At 40.2% G+C, this 13762-nt stretch overlaps 2 protein-coding genes across 2 annotated transcripts in view; both read right to left on the bottom strand.

The window, feature by feature from the left end:
* ZNF782 (zinc finger protein 782) overlaps nt 1–13762 on the bottom strand; it is a 39270-nt gene that overhangs the window by 7310 nt on the left and 18198 nt on the right. Inside the window, exon 4 of the mRNA XM_044265715.1 lies at nt 1617–1712. Within this exon, the coding sequence (XP_044121650.1) occupies nt 1617–1712 (96 nt within the window). The remainder of the gene's footprint in view (nt 1–1616; nt 1713–13762) is intronic.
* LOC122917622 (forkhead box protein K2-like) lies at nt 4436–6064 on the bottom strand. The gene is given in 3 exon segments (XM_044265726.1): nt 4436–4660; nt 4662–5244; nt 5246–6064. Coding segments are annotated over 3 exon segments (1602 nt in total). The 5' UTR covers nt 6040–6064.

Below are 13762 nucleotides of genomic sequence, written 5' to 3'. Positions count from 1 at the left end.
ATAGAAGGGAACCTGAGCAGTTAAAGCCTATGTTGTTTCTGTAGTTCAAACTGAAGTTACTCAACTCTGCCTTGTAGTGCGAATACATGAACAAATGGACATGGCTGTGTGTTCCAATAAATGTTTCCTTACCAAAAAAAGCAGCAGGCAGGATTTGACCTAGGGATAGTTTTCCGAGCCGTATTCTAGACCCCACTGAGTCTGGTATGAAAGAGGGGCATATTAAGCTTTATTATATCTAATGTATGCCTACTTCTCCTTATAACTCTTGCCAGCTTTTATTTTATGAATCCTGATCATTTGGTACATAATATTGAAAACTTCAATGTCCTTTAAAACTTTTTTAGCTTTTTTAGCTTTATCAAAATATCCCTTTTCTTATCTGTTTTTGACATGAACTGATTCTTAAGTATTACGTAAATAAATATTGAGTTTTAAAATGCTTTTGGCTTAACAATTCATGGCTATATTTCAAACTATATATATATATTGTATCCCATCAAATTGTATCAAAGATATATATATATATAAATTATATCAAATATATATATATCTTTGATACAATTTGATGGGATATTATCTTAATAGGTGAATTTAATTCATTTTCATTAGTTGATATGGCAGGTATGTTTACCTTACTGTATATTATGTAGTGTGTTTGCATAGCTTTTGTGCAAAATGTTTAACACAGCAGGCCTGAGACTGTTACCCTTAGATAGTTGGCTTGGAAGATTAGCCCTTGCCTGGCATCTACAAACTTAAGATTTTGAGATGGTTCTCAAGCACCTAGTCTCTATGAACTTTCCAGGTAGACAACATTCACTGTTGGGGATCTTAGAAGCTTGCACTTGGTTTCCTCTGGACTTCGTCCCTTTTCATTTTGCTGATTTTGCTTTGTACCAATCATTTCATGTTATAAATCTTAGCTGTTAACTATGACTATATGAGTAGCAAAAAGAACCAATGAATGTGGTATGTGGTAGTTGTCTTGAGGACTTGCTCTCTCTTTCTTTTTTTTTTTAATTTGAAGTATAGTTGACACATAATATTATTGGGGACTCTGTATAGCTTTTAAAGAAACTTTTCTATTAATAGGTCTGTTATCTTTGCTCTATTAAACATATTTAACTTCTAATAATTAGGAAGGCTGCGGTTTGTTCCAGTAGTTATCCTTTCCAATTATATTATATAATTTCTTAATTATCTATATATTTAGATGACAACTAGTAACACATTATCATATGGTGAAAAATTATGGTTCCTTTCTCTTTTCTAATCTGCTGATTCTCGATTTTAGTAGTTTTATTAATTTTTCTTAGTTTTTATGTTTTTACTGTTAAGAGTATGGAATTCATTATTTAACTTTTCAGCTTCCCATCTTTTAAGATGAGAACATCAACATGCTTACAATCCACTCCTTGTGTTAACTGGCCCCCCCCCTCACATTTTATTAGATCTATTATTTTTGTAATTTAAGAAGACTCTAAAAGGACAGCGCTGAAAAACATTTTAAACAGCTCACTTCCAGCTGATTGCTTTGGTTTTATTATTTTTTTTAGCTGATCACTTTGGATCTAATTTTCTTGGATGTGTTCTGCCAGTATTCAATAACTCACCTGGGGAGCTTTTTCTTAGACATTCTTTCTTTAATAACCATGGATCCTCTCCTTGTTCCAATGTGAAGATCAGTTCTGGTTTTGCAAAGCAGTACCCTATAAATGGGAAATAATTTAGCACTTCAGTTTAGTTGCATAGGTTTCACTGTTTCTGAATGTGAAGTAAGGTATAGTTTCAAAAGTGGCATATTTAGGGTGCTCACTACAACTTTTCTGGGAGGGGAATGATCACAAAAAATATCTTCTAATGCTTATAAAGCACCAATCTTCTTAACCCCTTAAATCACAAGCCTAAGTAATGTTAAATTCCAAAATGCTCAGTGTCTATCTTTTAAAGAAGAGCGTTTAGAAGGACTTTCCAAACTGGCCATAACAGAGTAAAAGGAACTGATTTACTTCTCCATACCACACATCTAAAAAAGTGTACAAACTATATAAAATGGTTTTTAGACTTTAGATACCAGGCAGTGCAGACAGAAATACCTGAAATAGGAAAACAAATGATGTGAGTCCTAGGATTATCACGTGTTGACACAAAACGAACATAAACCTTAAAAAATTTTAAAGAGCGGTGCCTGGGTGGCTCAGTGGGTTAAGCCTCTGTCTTCGGCTCAGGTCATGATCTCAGGGTCCTGAGATCGAGTCCTGCATTGGGCTCTCTGTTTATCAGGGAGCCTACTTCCCTCTCTCTCTCTCTGCCTGCCTCTTTGCCTACTTGTGATCTCTCTCTGTCAAATAAATAAATAAAATCTTAAAAAAAATTAAAAAAAATTTTAAAGAGAAAGGAAGAGTTTTATTTGATACTCAAGGATGGGGAAAGACCAGTGAAAAAGAATAGGCTGAAAAAATTATCAAAGCATACATAGTACCGCAATTGCTGAGTCAGTGTAGTTCTATTTTTAACTTTCTGAGGACCCTCCATACTGTTTTCCAGATTGGCTGGACCAGTTTGTATTCCCATCAACAGTGCAAGAGGGTTTCCCTTTCTCCATATCCTTGCCAGCATCCATTCTTTCCTGAGTTATTAATTTTATCCATTCTGACTGGTGAGATGCTATCCCATTGTGGTTTTGATTTGTATTTGAACATCTTTTTCATGTGTCTTTTAGCCATTTGTATGTATTCTTGGAGAATGTCTTTTCATGTATTCTTTTTTGGGTGTTGAGTTTGGTAAGTTCTTTTTAGATTTTGGATACTAGCCCTTTATCTGATATGTCATTTGCAAACACCTTCTTCCATTCCATAGGATGCCTTTTAGTTTCTTTGCTTTGTTGTGCAGAAGATTTTTGTCTTGATGAACTCCCAATAGTTCATTTTTGCTTTTGTTTTCCTTGCCTCTGGAGACATGTCTAGCAAGAACTTGCTGTGGCGGAGGTCAAAGACCTTGATACCTGTATTCTTTTCTAGGATTTTGATGGATTCCTGTTTCACATTTAGGTCTTTTGTCCACTTTGAATTTATTTTTGTGTATGGTGTAAGAAAGTGGTCCAGTTTCATTCTTCTGCATCTATTTTCCCAATACCATTTGTTGACAAGACTTTTCCCCCTTTGTTGAACATTAACATTGTTTGGCCATGTAGTTGCAGACTCATTTCTGGGTTTGCTGTCTGTTCTACTGATCCATGTGTCTATTTTTTTTTTTTCCTGCCTGTACCATACTATTTTGATTACTATAGTTTTGTGTAGTATAACATGAAATCTGGAATTGTGATACCTCCAGTTTTGTTCTGCTTTTTCAACACTGTGTTGGCTATCTGGTGGTTTTTGTGGTTCCATATAAATTTCAGAATTGTTTCTTCTGGATCTGTGAAAAATACTGGTGTTATTTTGGTAGGGATTGCAATGAATGTGTATACTGCTTTAGGTAGTATAGACATTTTAAAAATATTAGGTCTTCCAATCCATTAGCATGGAATGTTTTTCCATTTCTTTGTGTATTCCTCAATTTTTTTCATAAATATTCTGTAGTTTTCACAGCACAATTCTTTTTTTTTTTTTTTAGGAGGTTTTTTTACTTAGAGTGGAAAAATTATGCCAGGGATAAAGTCAACACAAAGGAACAAACAACAGAAAGTAGCAGGAAAGAGACCCAGTTAAGTGCAGCTCTGTGAGTCCACCAGTTCTTTCAGTCATGGTTAACATGCGGCCCAGCGGGGGCGTCCGTCTGTCTAGCCTGTCTGTCCATCCTTCCTAGATGCAGCCGGCACTTGCTCTACCACGGAAAAACCCGCAGACGTCATCCTGCGGCTCCGGCTGAACTGTAACAGGACAGAAAAAAGGAAATCATTCCATAGGCTGAAAACAAACAACAAAAACAAAACTACATGTTTCTTTTCCCCAAAGAAATCGACACGGAAGGTCCTGTGTGATTCCAAAGTTTCCGGAGTAGAAATGGAGCGATGGGAAATGTCAAAGACCCCGTTATTTTGTAAAGAAAGGACACCTCAAAATATTCTAATTCCACATGTGAACAACAAAATACTGTCTCATCTACCAGTGCCGGCCCCAAGGGTCCTGGGAGGGTGGTAGGGACGGTCTCCGCCCTGTGCCGGCAGCTCCGCTGTGGAGGGACAAGCTGAGCTTGGGGTGGGGAGACGCCGCCGGAAGCAGGTTTTGTTGCATGTGGTTTTGTTCAGGTGTGACTTCTGTCTTCTAGGAGTTTTAAGGCCACCTGGGTTTCGTGTTTTCAATGCTGAGGTGAAGTCCAACCGCAGGGCCCTCTACCCACGGAGACGGCGCGCTCCAAGTGTCGGTGAGAGGCAGTGTCTCCTTTTGGCACCACAGAGTTGATATTAAAGTAAGAAAAACTGTCCCAGCCGCTAGTTTTGGACACTTTTCTCCCTGCCGGCGGCCGGCGGCGCGTCCACGCTCAGGGTGAGGACGATGCTCTCGCCGTCTTCTGTCTTGACCCGCTTCAGCTCCGGCTGCTCCCGCTGGTCGCCATTCTGGCGCTTGGTGGGCAGGGACGCCGACGCCGACGCATGCGTGGCCAGCATGTGCAGGGGACTTGCCACCGCATTGTTCACCTGGCCGTGAACGGCGGGCGGCAGGGACTGGCACCACGTGAGTCCCATTTTGTGTTACAGTTTTTATTGGCAGCTGGTGCTGCCCCAGAGACGCCTGCTGCACTATGGTGACCGTCTGGACAGGCGTGATCTGTGGCGTCTGAATGATCCGGCCGGCAGCACCCAGCGTGGCGTGGCTAATCGCAGGAATAGGTTCCACTTTCACTCTGACCTCCTTGTGATCGCCGTTCTCTTGTGGCTCTGCTTTAGCAGGGGCCAGCACGGCTGCCTGAGCGACCACGGCCTGGCCAGCGACCATGTACGTGCTCGCCGGGGCCAGGCCGGCCACGCCAGTGACGGACGCCGCAGGGATCTGGTGGACAACGCGCACGGTCTGCACGATGGGCTGCTGGGCGGCCGAGGCGGTCACGGGGGCGGCGACCGTGTAGGCGACGGGCTTGATCGGCGGTGGCAGCGGCCGCTGCACGGCGATCAGAACAGGCTGACTAGACAGAGGTGAGCCTGGTACACTCTGGGCAAACCGTGCCTCCTGGATGACGGCTAGTTTGGGCTGTGAGGCGCTGGGCTCAGGCTCCAGGGGGGCCGGTGAACCTTCCCTCGAGGCTCTCGGGGGTCTGGGCACCACTGGAGTGGGCAGACAGCACTCCAGCGTGATTGGGAGAGGCTGGTCCCAGAGGGGTTCTAAAGCAAGGCACACCCCTAGGCCATTTTTTCCTAAAAGCCTGCTCTATTAATTTGCTTTCAGAAGCAGGATCTATCCTCCAGAATGAGCCTTTGCCTGGTTCTTCCTGGGAACGTGGTACTTTGATGAAATAACGATTCAGAGAGAGATTGTGGCGAATTGAATTCTGCCAGCCCTTGTCCGCTGTCCTGTAGTATGGATAATTTTTAGTGATGTAAGTATAAATTCCATTTAGAGTAAGTTGCTTATCAGGAGCCATTGTAATTGCTTGTACGGTCAATTGTGCATAGGAATAAGGTGGCTTTGAATCATCCTTTGGGCTGTCTCCACCAGAAGCTTCTTTTTCATTTTCTGGCTGCGAGTTGTCGGCCATTAAATTGAGGTCAGCTGGTATCACACGGCCCATTTTGTACCCAGAAGACCCTGCTCCCCGGGGGCTCGATGGGCAGGAGTTTGCAGCACTGATGGATCCCGTTGGGGAGGGAAGGGGACTGATGAGGTGGGCCATGGTGTCTGGAATGTTGATGGTCAGGGGCGAGATGTGGGCCTGCACAGGCTTCACCGGGGACTCAGGAGCCTCCTGCTTCTCCCTCTTCTCACTGGACAGGGCAGTGAACGTGATCTTGATGTTCGTGCTCGGGAACCAAAGCGTGCACACGCGCGGCAGCTGCAGCGGCGGCGCCCCGCGCCTCTGGAACACGCCGTCCACGAACATGCCGTTCTTGCCGAGGCAGCGCAGGTAGAAGTCGCCGCCCGCGTCGGGCGGGCTGCGCGGACGGCTCCGGGGCCGCCCCGCCATGGCCGCCGCCACCCGGGGGCGTGAAGATCTCGAGGTGGCGCCGCGAGATGAAGCTGGAGTGGCCCATGCTCACGTCCACCGAGCCCTGTGACGAGTTGCGCCCGATGGTCACCGAGCGCTTCTTCATCAGGTACTCGAACTCGCGGCCCTCGAGGCGCGCCATGGCCCAGCCGCCCGCAGGAGGCCCGCCCGCGCCCGGGAGCGCCGCGGCCGCCGCCATGGGCCTGCGAGGGCCCGGGCCGCCTTCCGCCACCGCCGCCGCCGCTGCCACGGAGCTGAGGGCGGCGCGAGGCCGCCGGCCCGCGAGCGACCAGCGGCGGCGAGGCTCATAGCACAATTCTTTTACCACTTTGGTTAGATAGGTACCTTTGAGTTTTTGGTACCACTATAAATGGAATTGACTCCTTTCTGCTGCTTCATTGTTGATGTATAGAAATGCAACAGACTTCTGTGTGTTGACTTTATAGACTGTGACCTTGCTGAATTCCTGTGTACGTTTTAGCAATTTTTTGGTGGAGTCCTTTGGGATTTTTACATAGAGAATCACAATGTCTGCAAAGAGTGAAAGTTTGACTTCTGCGCTCATCTGAATGCCTCTTATTTCTTTTTGTTTTCTGATTGCTGAAGCTAGGACTTCTAGTAATATGTTGAACAACAGTAGCGAAAGTGGACATCCCAGTCATGTTCCTAACCTTAGGGTAAAAGCTCTGTTTTTCCCCTCTGAGGATGATATTAGTTTTAAGTCTTTTGTATAAGGCCTTTATGATGCTGAGGTATGTTCCTTCTTTCCCCACTTTTCTGAGTTTTTTTTTTTTTTTAAATCAAAAAGGATGCGGTATTTTGTCAAATGCCTTTCTGCACTGAGAGGATCCTTTGTTTTGTTAATGTATTGTATCATATTAATCGACTTGTGGCTGTTGAACCACCCTTGTAGCCCAGGAATAAATCCCACTTGATCTTGGTGAATACTCCTATTAATATACAGTTGGATCCTATTGGCTGGTATCTTTTGGAGAATTTTGGCATCTACGATCATCAGGGATAATATTGGTCTATAATTCTCTTTTTTAGTGAGGTATTTGTTTTGGGGATTTGGCCTCATAGAATGAGTTTGGAAGTTTTCCTTTCACTTCTATTTTTTTGTTAAAGTTTCAAAAGAATGGGTATTAATTTTTCTTTAAATGTTTGATAGAATTCCCCAGGTAGCTGTCCAGCCCTGGACATTGTTTGTTGGGAGTCTTTTGATTACTGCTTTAATTTCATTGCCAGTTATGTGTCTGTTCAGGTTTTCTATTTCTTCCTGTTTCAGTTTTGGTATTTTATATGTTTTTAGTAATGCATTAGTTTCTTCCAGATTGCCTAATTTGTTGGCATATAATTGCTCATAATATTCTCTTATAAGCATTTTTCTTTGGTGTTTGTTGTGATCTCTCCTCTTTCATTCATGATTTCATCTATTTGGGTCTCTCATTTTGATAAATCTGGCTAAGGGTTTATCGATTTTTGTTAATTCTTTCAAAGAAACAGCTGTTTCATTGATCTGTTCTACAGGTTTTTTTTTAAATTTCTGTATCATTGATTTCTGCTCTAATCTTTATTATTTCCCTTCTCCTGCTGGATTTAGGCTTTATTTCCTCTTATTTTTCCAGCACCTTTGGGTGTAAGGTTAGGTCTTGTGTTTGAGACTTTTCTGGTATCTTGAGGAAGGCCTATATTGGTATATACTTCCCTCTATGAAATGCCTTTGCTGCATCCCAGTGGGTTTAGAATGTGTATTTTCATTTTCATTTCCTTCCATGTATTTTTATAAAATTCTCCTTTAATTTCCTGGTTGACCCATTCATTCTTTAGTAGAATGTTCTTTAATCTCCACGTATTTGTGTTCCTTCCAAGTTTTTTCTTGTGGTTGACCTCAAGTTTCATAGCATTGTGGCCCAAAAATATGCATGGTATGCTCTCAATCTTTTTGTACTGGTTGAATCCTGATTTGTGACCCAGTATGTGCTGATTGTCTTGGAAACTCTTTATCTTTCCTTCTATTCTGAATGACAGCCCTAATGGATAAAGTATATTTGGCTGCCTATTTTCCCCATTTATCTGCTCTAAACTTTATTATTTCCTGTCTTTTGGCCTCAGGTCTTGTTTTTCTAGTTCCCTGAGACTTAAAGGTGTTTATTTGATGTTTTTCTATTTCCTAATATAGGCATTATTGCTACAAACTTCCCTCTTACTACAGCTTTTGCTGCATCTTATACCTTTTAGCAAGTTGTATTTGCTTTTGCTGGATTCAAGATAGTTTTTACATTATTTTTCCATTTTTTTTCTGACCCAATATTTAGCTGTGTTGTTTAGTTTCCACATTTTTTGAATTTTCCTATTTTCTTGTTGTTGTTGGTTTATAGTTCAGAATGATTTCAATCTTCTTAAAATTTGTTAAGATTTGCTTTTTTTTTTTTTAAACCTAACATGTTTTCTCCTGGAGAATAATGTATGTACTTGAGAAAATTATGTTTGCTTCTAATGGATGGAAGGTTCTATATTTGTCTGTTACATCCAATTGGTCTATCAGGTTCAAATCAGCTGTTTCTTTATTAATTTTTATGTCTAGACTTTCTTTCCATCATTGTAAGTGGAATATTGAAATCACCTACTTTTTATTGCTGTTAGCTTCTCTGTTTAGGCCTATTTATGTATAACTCAGAGATATTTCAAGTACAGCTCCAGGCCATCACAATAAAATGAATACTGCGTTACAGCAAATTACATGAATTTTTTGGTTACACAATGCATGTATGCTTACACTATACTGTAGTCTATTAAGTGTGTAATAGCATTATGCTGAAGAAACATATACTTATAAAAGAACTTCACAGCTAGAATATTCTAACCATCATCTGAGCTTTCAGGAAATTGTAATCACAGATAACAGTTTGCCTTTAGCAAATACTATACTAATGAAAAAGTTTTTAAACTTTTAATTCCTGTATAGTAAATATACAATGTTATATTAGTCTCAGGAGCACAAAATGCTTCACCAATCTGTCCACTGCTCAATGCTCATCAAGAGAAGTGTACTCTTAATCCCCTTCACCTATTTCACCCATGGCCTCACCCACCACCCCTCTCTTAACCATCAGTTGAGAGTATGTTTTTTGGTTTCTCTTTATTTTGTTGTTCATTTATTTTTTTCTTCAATTCCACATAGTAGTGATATCTGTATTTGTCCTTTTCTGACTTATTTCACTTATTAGCATTATGCTCTAGTTCCATCTGTGTGTTGCAAATGGCAAGATTTCATTTTCATGGCATATATTTTCGTTTGTCTCCATGTATTGTTTGTTGTCTTCCTTGATTTCTTGGTTGACATACTCATCGTTTAGTAGCATGTCACTTAACTTCCATGTAGTTTTGCTCTTTCCAGACTCTTTCTTCTGTTTGATTTTCAAAGTACCGTGATCAGAAAAGACATGGTATTACTTTAGACTTTTTTAATTTGTTGAGGTTTGTTTTATGTCCTAATATGTGATCTATTCTGGGAGAATGTTTCATGTGCACTTGAAAAGAATGTGTATTCTGCTGTTTTAGGGTGGAATGTTCTGACTATATATCAGATCCATCTGGCTGATGTGTCATTTAAAGCCACTTGTTGATCTTCTGTTTGATCTATTCATTGATGTAACTGGAGTATTAAAGTCCCCTAATATTATTGTATTACTACACCAATTACTTTATGTTTATTATTATGAGCTTTATGTATTTGGGTGCTTCTGTGTTGGTGCATATTGTTATAAATTCTTATTGGGTTGTTCCCTTTTAAATTATATTACGTTCTTACAAAAAACAGTTTTTTGTTTTAAAATCTTTTTTCTTTCTTTCTAGGTGGCTCAGTCAGTTAAGCATCTGCCTTTGGCTCAGGTCATGGTCCCACAGTCCTGGGAATGAGTACCACACTGGGTTCCTTGCTTGGTGGGAAGCCTACTTCCCCCCTGCTTGTTCCCCCTGCTTGTTCTCTTTCTCTCTCTGACACATAAATAAAATCTTAAAAAAAAACTCTTTTCAAAAAAAAGAACAATCTCTTTTCTTACTGGTTACCAGAATGGATGTGGGTGGAGAGATCGGTTAAATAGGTGATGGAGCCTAGGAAGTGCATTTGTTGTGATGAGTATCAGGTGTTGTATGGAAATGGTAAATCACTATATCATACACATGAAACTAATATTCTGTATATTAACTAACTATAATTTAAATATAAGCTAAAAAGACAAATACAATAATATATACTGACTATCCATGTATTAAGTAAATAGTCTATTTTGTCCAAATAAGTATTTCTACCTCAGCTTTCTTTTCATATCCATTTGTGTGATAAATACTTCTCTATCCCTTCACTTTCTTTAGTTCTTTTTTTCTTAAAGATTTTATTCACTTATTTGACAGACAGGGAGAGAGACCACATGTGAGGGAGCATAAGTGCACAAGCAGGGGGACTGGCAGGCAGAGGGAGATGGAGAAGTGGGCTCAGAGTCTGATGCAAGGGTGAATTCCAGGACTCTGGGATCGTGACCTGAGCTGAAGTTAGAAGCCTGAGTTACCCAGGTGCCCGTGTCTTTAGTTCTGAAATCAGTCTCTTATAGGAGTATACTCTTATAGAGTATATATACTTTATAGAGGTATAGAGTATCCATGTAACAGGAGTGTTAATATGCTTCAAGGTGTTGCCAAGTTCTCTAAATCTATTTTCATTTTATATTAGTTTTTTCTCTCTCACCTGTTCAGCTTGATTGCTTTCCTCCAGGTCGCTCATCCATTGTTCTGCCTCCTTTAATCTACTTCATTCCTTCTAGTGATTTTTAATTTCATTTATTGAGTTCTTCTTTGATTGGTTCTTTTGTATGTTTTCTACCTGTTTGTTAAGGTAGCTCTTAGGTCCTCCACTCTTTTATCAAATCCTTTAAGTAATTTTATGACCATTATTTTAATTTCTCTCTCAGGCATATTAATTATCTTCATTTTGTTTATGTCTCTTGCTGCGATTTTGTCCTGTCTTCTCATTTAAGACCTATGCTTCTGTGTCCTCATTTTGACTAACTTTCTGTGTAGTTTCTATGTGTTAGGAAAGTTAGCTGCATTTCCTGCCCTTAAAAGTAGTTGCCTTATGAAAAAGGGATTCTGTAGTGCCCTGCAGTGGAGTGTCCCTTGGTCACGAGAGCCTAGTACTCCAGAGGTGTCTCCTATGTGTGTTGCTTGTGTTTTCTTTTGTGGCTGAGGCACTTTTTCCTTGGACAGTTGTCTTCAACGTCTCTCTACTTGTTGTAGGCAGGGTTTAGTTGCTGTGGTGATAGTGATCACTTTGGGGCTGCCTTAGGCTTGATAAGAGTCAGACCAGTTATTTGCCAGAGATGCAATAGTATTGAAGTGCAGGACACTTTCCCTGTTTTGTCCCCTGAGAAGTTTTCCTTGGTAGGTGGGACCTGTAGTAGACCAGGTATCTTCCCCCAGTATGTGGTTGTCTTTCTCCCTGTTGCTGTGGTTGCTTACATTCTGCCAGCACTGTCACAGTACTTTGGATGGGCTCTGGCCAGGAGTGTATTGGAGGGGGGTGGATCTGCAGAAGCACAGACTGTAGAGTTTGAAGGCAGGATGCACAATGTTAACAAAAGATTTGGGAGGGTCCTCTGTGTGAAAAGAGCTGGTGCTGAGGCCTTGCTGGAAGTCACATGTCCATAGGGGAATGGGAGTGAACTGGGCACTGTTAGCAAGTTAGGTAGTGAGTATTGGCACTGTGCTGGTTCCCACAGGTTGCTATGCTGGGGGTGGGATGGGGGAGGGAAATGGTGCCTGCCAACTCCTTTATTCCTGGAGAAGTCACTGAATGATTCCTGTCCCACCAGCACAGGCTCTGAGATTAGTAAATAAATCTTCCATCTGATATACCCCACGCTATTTTCAAACCACTACTCCTACGCTATATCACTGCAGGGCTATTTGGGTGGGGACTCAGTTTCCTCTCATCCCCCTGTTCTCCCAGATGTTAGGCCACTGATTTTTAATGTTTCAGATGTTACGTTCCATTGATTGTAAGAACTCAGGAAATCTGGCCTCTTTGATTTTCAAAGTCAAATGTTACCTGATGCCTCTAGCTTTGTTCTTTCTCAAGACTGCTTTGGCGATTTGGGGTCTTTTGTGGTTCCATACAAATTTTAGAATTGTTTCTTCTAGTTCTGTGAAAAAGGTCATTGGAATTTTGATAGTGAGTGCACTGAATCTGCAGACTACTTTGGGTAGTGTGGACTATTTAACAATATCGATTCTTCCATTCCATAAGCACAGAATATCTTTCCATTTATTTCTCTTTCATTTTTGCATCAATGTCTTATTGTTGTCAGTGTACAATGTCTTTTTGTTGTCCGTGTATGGTGTGTCTTTCACCTCCTTGGTTAAATTTATTCCTAGGTATTTGATTCTTTTTTAAAAATTTTATTGTAACTGTGATTTTCCCCCCTTCTAATAGATTTGTGTACAGAAACACAACAGATTTCTACATAGTGATTTTTTATATTCTGCAGTTTTTCCCGAGTCTTTAGTCTTTTTTATGTATAGTTTCATGTCATCTGCAAATAGTGACAGTTTTACTTCTTCCTAACCAATTTGGATGCCTTTTATTTCTTCTTCTAGCCAAACTGCTGTGGCTAGGGGCTACAAGAGGATGTTAAATAAAAATGGTGAGAGTAGGCATCCTTGTTCCTAATCTTAGAGGAAAAACTTTCAGCTTTTTACCATTCACTATGATGTTAACTGTGGACTTGTTATATGCGGCCTTCATTATGTTTAGATACATTCCCTCTGTACCCATTTTGTTGAGAATTGTTATCATAAGTGCATGTTGAGTTTTGTCAGATGCTTTTTCTGCATACTAATATAATTACATGATTTTTATATCCTTCATTTTGTTCATGTGATATATCTTAATGATTGACTTGCAAATATTGAACCATTCCCATCCTTGCATCTCTGGAATAAATTCCCCTTTATCATGCTCTGTGATTTTCAGTGTATTGATGAATTTAGTTTGCTAACATTTTGTTGAGGACTCTGCATATATTTCATCAAGGATATTGGCCTCTAATTTTCCTTCTTGAGGTGTTTTTGTCTGGTTTTGGTATTAGAGTAATGCTGGTCTCTTAAAATGATTTTGGAAGTGTTCCCCTCCTTCCTTCCTTTAATTTTTTTTTTTTACTATTGAATTTTGTGAGTTTATAATGAGTTCTTTGTCAAAAATATGATTTTCACATTTTCACACTTATCAGTGACTTGTCTTCTCATCCTCTGTATAAGGTTTTTCCAAGGTCTAAATTTTTAATTTTGATGAAGTTCAATTTTTATCAGTGTTTTGCTTCACCAAGTTTTTGGTCCAAAAATTTTCTCCAAATTTTAAAAATTATGTCATTTTACATTTACATTTAAATTTACAGTACATTTTGAGTTAAATTCTGTATAGTTATGTCTAAGTTGATATATATATATATTTTTATTTTTGCCTGTGGATATCCATTTGCTCTGTACCATTATTTTTCTCCCATTGAACTGTCTTTTCCTTTCTCCAAAAACCAGTTAGCTGTATTTTCAGGGGTCAATTTCT

Source organism: Neovison vison, chromosome 9 (genome assembly GCF_020171115.1).
Source record: "Neovison vison isolate M4711 chromosome 9, ASM_NN_V1, whole genome shotgun sequence".
NCBI classification, from domain to species: domain Eukaryota; kingdom Metazoa; phylum Chordata; class Mammalia; order Carnivora; family Mustelidae; genus Neogale; species Neogale vison.
Note: the sequence above shows the minus strand (reverse complement) of the source record. Positions and strands in the feature narration are given on the sequence as shown.